This window comes from Haliotis rufescens, unplaced genomic scaffold (genome assembly GCF_023055435.1).
Source record: "Haliotis rufescens isolate VD_foot unplaced genomic scaffold, xgHalRufe1.0.p SCAF_17, whole genome shotgun sequence".
NCBI lineage: Eukaryota > Metazoa > Mollusca > Gastropoda > Lepetellida > Haliotidae > Haliotis > Haliotis rufescens.
Genome location: NW_025963857.1, coordinates 28,406,363 through 28,412,679, shown reverse-complemented (window position 1 = coordinate 28,412,679; position 6,317 = coordinate 28,406,363). Strand labels below are relative to the sequence as shown.

General features: G+C 37.5%; 1 protein-coding gene across 1 annotated transcript; it reads right to left on the bottom strand.

Annotated features, from left to right (window-relative positions):
* Nucleotides 1-1,549: 1,549 nt before the first annotated feature.
* On the bottom strand, nt 1,550-5,395 carry LOC124138611 (egg protein CP422-like). Its single transcript, XM_046505346.1, has 5 exons — nt 5,344-5,395; nt 3,656-3,748; nt 2,789-2,911; nt 2,274-2,399; nt 1,550-1,706 (listed from the first exon to the last, which is right to left on the bottom strand). The coding sequence occupies exons 2-5, from the start codon at nt 3,731-3,733 to the stop codon at nt 1,599-1,601; spliced, it is 435 nt and encodes a 144-aa protein (XP_046361302.1). The 5' UTR covers nt 3,734-3,748; nt 5,344-5,395; the 3' UTR covers nt 1,550-1,598.
* Between the last annotated feature and the right edge of the window lie 922 nt (nt 5,396-6,317).

The window sequence follows — 6,317 nt, the reverse complement described above, 5'->3', positions numbered from 1 at the left end:
ACAAACAAACAAACAAATTAATTGTTAATGATGCGGCTCAATACATAAAGATAAATATAAATGCAAATGTCAGCATTGAAATAATCCACACTGTAATATTCCTTGCAATGTCATCCGGATTAAGAACGGGGATGTATTGAAGTTAGTAGAATCCCATTACATGGACACACTAACGACCTTCATTTTAGTTTGTATCTAACAGACTAGAATTCAAGTTGTAAACATAAAACATCAGATTACAATGTCACGGAAAAAGTACGATTACTTTAATTTCCGTAATTTTCTAATACGATATAATGATATTTTATTGCATCATCTTAATATCTCATGTATAAAAATGTATATAATGTAAGTTTAAACAATGCTGACAATATTAAGAACATGTATTCATTTGCCGAGAGTTTTCTATAGCTTAAGGTGCTACAGAGCTTGGGATTAATTAATGCCTATTCATCAGCCGCCCTTGGGCAACTGTTCACAGCTTGACCGTTCCAGTGTCAAGTACATGTTTACCTAGGAGTGACACAAACACATAATTGTAACGGCTTTGACGCGAGTGTGTGCCTTTATGGACCTTTGTCTTTGTACTTCAACTGATCACATTAAAAAATAAGAAAGACGACTTTGCAGAACATGGTCTATTGTAATTTGGCTATGTGACATAAAAGGTTCAATCCTGTGCAAAATGTAGATTAATAATGTTTCACCCAGTTATTTACTGTGTTTAAAGTGATAAAAATAAACGTTCAATTACAGTTAAACGCCCTCAGTGCGAAAACCTCGCCTTTCTTCTGGGAACATACTAATATATGTACGTATGTTAAAATGGACATTATGTCACAGAGAAAAGTGCCAACATTCACGAAAGATGTAACAGTGATAGCTCACTGAAACACTCAGAGAGACGGGTCTTAGATGTAACCTAAATTTCGGAGTTGGATATTAGGTCGCGTAGTGTAACGTCTAACTGTGATCGATATCCAACATGGGTACAATAAATGAAGCCATTGGCTGTTATCTCACGTTCTGATAGTGCTTCAATAATGCTGAAACGGCGTAGAATATATCTCACTTTTACTTCCGTCCCACTGAATCCTGACATGGTTAAAGAAGAGAACTCTTTATGGCAAACTGCAGTTCCTTCAAACATCTGCTTCGCATCTACCCGCCTTAACCACAGACCGATTGCGTCATCAGTGTTCTTGTAGTTTTCAATCTGTTTAAATCCTTTATCCTTTGAGAGTGACTGATTCAGCGTTTATGCGAACGGTGTGAAACATATGCAATAATTTCATTTTAAAGATCACTTGGTTGTCTAGTTTATTTACAGGCCCTTTACGCCAAATGAAACGTGTTTCGGCGGATAATCAAGACTGGTTATTCTCTTGCATTGACGTCTTATATTTCGATGCATATTATTCTCACAGATGGGCTATATATGAATGCACATGTGTGTAAGCCTTTGAGATAAGTTCACAGGCAAACATAAAACCGTAAATCGTTATTATTATAAAACCAAATGACCATTCAATCAAAACAAACATACTCGCTTTGGTCATTTCCTTTATTAGCTAAACACATCTGGTACAACTGTGTCGTTACTGACACACCAGCTGGTAATATTGGTTGTAAACGCACATCATGTTATTACAGCATCTCATCTCCTGGGCTCCTGTCTTCCAGCACTCTTGACCATATGATCGACACTGAAATATACAAGGATATGTCATTAGGAAGCCAAATTATGTTATATTATTACTGATATTTATTTTGTTTATTTTTACAACATTTATAATGCAAAAAGTGAAATAACTTTTTTTTGCAAGAATGAAACCCTCGAATTAACGTATCTGCATTATTTCATAATTCAAAAACTACGAGTAGATTTCATATAATTATCCACACATGAGTGACATCAGGTAAAGCATTTTAGAAATAAAGAGTGATTAAGTTGAATATATTTATTTCTTATCTATGTAATTTCAAACTTCAAATATCCTTTTTCCTCGCATACGTCGCGGACTACAACGTTGAGTCGTATTCATATCAGTGTACAGAGCGGATACAAATGTCAACCTTTTGTCATAAACTTTAGCACATCTGGTTAAAGGCAACAAGGATGTTACTATTTTAAAATGTGTAATCTAATATCCTTCAGTTAGCTTACACACTACTGTTACCTCAATACTTCTATATAAACTTATCATATTTGTAGCAATGAAATTATTATCAGCAAAAAGGAGCTATTCTTGACAACCAGTCCGATGTCCTACCATATTGTTTCCTCCATTCATGTTTCTCTGACATGTGCGAATGTTTCCGACAGAAGACTGACAGGAGAATCCTGTGCAACAACTTCTAGTTCCTGCCAAGTTGCAAGTCTGACCTTGATTCAGACACTGAAATGGTAAAGACATGAATGGCAATACTTCTCGTCGATCAAATGATATTGCAGTATAATCAATATGGAGTATTATTGAATTATCGCGATAACCGTTATCAACAGTATATAACAAGTCTGTAGGTTTTCCGAAGTAACATGGTTTAGTTGTATGTTTCAGTGTACCACCAAGTGGTACACTTTCATTTCAATACAAATGTAAACGGTATGTTTTAAACTTGGCAAATCCATTTAAGGAAACGCCGATGCTACATTTTGTTTCAACTAAACATTCTTTCAATAGGCTTACACACCATTGTTAATCCGATAGTTAATCCGACTTTTTATCATTATTAATAGGAAGATCGTTATGTTCAAGTAGGTTGGACAACCAGTGAGAGGTCTTACCAGATTTCCTCCATTGATGTTTCTCTGACATGTTCGCATGTTCCCCATAGAATTCTGACAGGAGAAACCTGTACAACAACTTCTACCTCCAGCCAAGTTGCAAGTTTGACCTTGATTCAGACACTGAAATGATAGGTTTTATTAACGTTCTTCGTTCTAAACATATGAGTGAGTTTAAAGTCACATCGGGACTTTGTCAGCCATATTGTGACAAGAACAAAGTATATATTAGCGATAAATAAATTTAGACAACACAAAATCCTGTTCCCTTGGGGAATCTGGGTTCATACAGATCTCCAGCCACCAATACTGGTTATAAGAGGTGACCAAATGAATCAAATTGTCAGGCTCGGCTACTTGGGGTTGGGGTTGAGTGAAATCGTACCCTACGTCGCTTTTATCAGTCAGTGACTGGTCCAGGTTCGATTATCGTGATATAGCTGGAATTCCGCTGTATGTCGCGTTTATTAACAAACAACAGCAATATGTCAAGGCTGGAAACAGGAATTATGCTTACCGTATTCGACGTAATAAGCGCCCATGGCGATATTTGCTAATATATTGGCTAGTGAACAATTCCAATTAGCACCCCTTCCGATTGATCAATGTACACAAGACGTATATATTTTTGTATAGTACGTGTGTTATATGCATCCTTAATTATAGGAAATTAAATTCTGGAAAAATATATCTGTCGTATATAAACATTTCAGGCTGTCAGCATAAACCACGAAGTGTACGATCTTTCAACTCTGTAATTTTTCATTAAATAATATTCTGATAAGAGCCCCATATTTCTCAGTTTAAGAGCGCCCTGGGCACTTATTACATGTATGTCGAATACGGTAAAAGAATTGAATAACTTACGAATCCCATGCCGTTGCCATTTTGAGCAAAGGTTGACCCCACGAGGGCTGCGAGGGTAACACAGACAGATGCATACATAGCTGTAGAATAATACTGAAAAGTAGATTAAGCATGTTAGGTAGTATGTGTTATGTATGAGAAGGGTGTGCTTTAGTGAATGATTTGGATTAAGGTCACTGTGAAGAGCGTAGACATATATTTCTTTGGTAATGCCAACGAGTATGGGTATGGTGTTGACAAACCAAGGTTACAATCGGGATTAGACCCGATATCTTTACAGAGCAACTCAGTGAATTGTAGCGCTTTATACCGCTGGGCCTCTAATTTTAACAATCTGCATACGACATTACATGTATGAGCAATGCTAAAGCGTCCATATATGTGACAAAACGTATTGATTCGAAACATTGAGTAAAACTGACAAATAGCTTCTAAGTGCATATTTAATCAATTGAAACGATAACCAATTGTTTATTCAATCATATATTTTATTTTTGCTTGAATTTTTCGTTTCTACGTTTTTGGTCATTTTATGTAACAGAGATACAAGATTGAGGTGAGGTGAAATTGGGTTTAACGTCGCGTCCAATATTATTGCACTTATATAGCGACGTGATACAAGATTGAGTTGTTCCTTATGGAACATTGATGTCACGAAACTGGACATTTGTATCTAAATGATGACATTGATAATAAGCACCAGATGACTGCGTAGGGTGAGTATGATGAATAATTTCAGATGCTTCGAACCGTATTTCAGTAATTCATGTTTTTTAGCTTTCTGAAGATAGAAAGCCCACAACACGAACTGAAAACAATCCGTGCAGATGTTGTTGACGTTTACCACTTCGGTGAAGTCAACGTGCACGGGTATGGTGCTGACAAACCTGGGAACATAATCCGGGCGGACGGGGATTCGAACCCACAATCATAGGTGTCTGGCGCACCGAAGGATTTCCGAACAGAGAATTGCTTAGACGACTGGGGCACACGTGCCCCGTGGTGTTTAACGCGATTGTACGTGCATGAAAAGGTGTTTATGAATCACTATTAAAATCAATAATGATGTTTATCGCTAACAAGATCGACTTATCTTGAAAAATGTACTTTGCAATTTTTGTCGCTACTGTTAGTAATTTTCCTTATAGGTGGAATAGCTTGTTTTCAATTTAAAGTATTAGTACACACGCAGCTATCTTCGTTAATTAATCAACGCGAAAGTTAGGGATTCTAGTTCAAGTAGCGAGGGCCAAAGCGGGAATGCGGAGATCCCGGCCGCGTCATACCAAAAGTCGTTAAAAGATGGTACTTGTTGTTACCCTGTCTGGCGCTCGGCATTAAGGGGCTAAAACAAGGACTGGTCGGCTCGGAGTCAGTATACTGTGTCTGAGTGGGGTATTCATGTTAAACTGCGGCATGGTATCTCAGTGAGCTAACACTATAAATCGGCATCAGTCCGGACTAGTACAAGCAGCTACACAAACACACACACGTCGCTACATAAGTGCAATATTATTGGACGCGACGTTAAACCCCATTTCACCTCACCTCACCTCATTCTCTGAACCGCTGCCAACGCTCTTTCGAAGGAATGCCTATAGTGCTGTCAAAGATCATTTCGGGGACTGGTACCCACTACCATCGACCCCGAATCCCCCGCAATGACCTCAAATCAAGAATATACTTACTGACTGTTAAATGCAACAGCGCCTGTATGTCATGTACATGTGTGAATACTTGTCTGAAGGTAACGCCTATATTTATACTGAAACCGTTTTGTACTGATGAAACGTTAACGCTTATCTGTGACACGTGTTGCCTTTCAAACTGACATTATCTTCATCAACCATCAATTAGACGCAATTACCTTGTCACATTTGTCAATCAGTCAGTTTTACCGTTTCATAATGTAATTGTCTTTCTAAAAGAAATTCGTGTATCACATGCTTGTAATGTACTGCAGCCATATCCGTGTACAGCTCAATGTAATGTATGCTTTATGTAACTTTATGTAGTTTCAGGTTTGTTCTTTTTAATTGTCATGATGAAAATCGTAACATATGTTCACATGCGTGATGTTTTTTGTACGGACTGAGTGAATTGGTTTTAACGCCGCTTTGAACAGTATTCCAGTTATGTCAGCTTACTGTGGGAGGAAAGCTCGAAGTGATGCGGGTCTTAGACAATTACCCCTTTGGTGAAACCAACGAGTAATTGTCGGAAGCAAAACATGGAGTTAGTAATAATATTGTTATTGTGTGTACGGTTGTTGTGTTAAGCGTTTGTAACAAATACAGTACACATCGCACTCGGCTGACACAAATATAACTCCGTTGTTGATTCTCCATGTTTCACCAGCGCCTCATACTATCAGCAACGATACAGGAGACTGTAGCACTTCTTCCAATACTATGAACCTTGTTTCACATATCTTTAACAACGGCCAACTTATATTTTATCACTTAACATAGGTTTTTTATCTTGGTTTTCATATTCTGCCAAACTACAATTCTCTCAGTCTCTCAGTGCATTTTGACGCTTGATACAAGTGATGCGAGTGTTAACTAAATGCTGTGCAGTTTTAAGTTAATATTTTGATTCATATTATTAATTTAGCCATAGAATTGAACATGACTTTTTCTTCGGACAGCTTCGTGTGGGT

Coding starts and splice junctions, on each gene's coding strand:
- LOC124138611 (XM_046505346.1), bottom strand. CDS start 3,733: ATGTATGCATCTGTCTGTGTTACCCTCGCAGCCCTCGTGGGGTCAACC. Junction 2,912..3,655: donor ATGGCAACGGCATGGGATTC/GTAAGTTATTCA, acceptor CTATCATTTCAG/TGTCTGAATCAAGGTCAAAC. Junction 2,400..2,788: donor ACATCAATGGAGGAAATCTG/GTAAGACCTCTC, acceptor TTACCATTTCAG/TGTCTGAATCAAGGTCAGAC.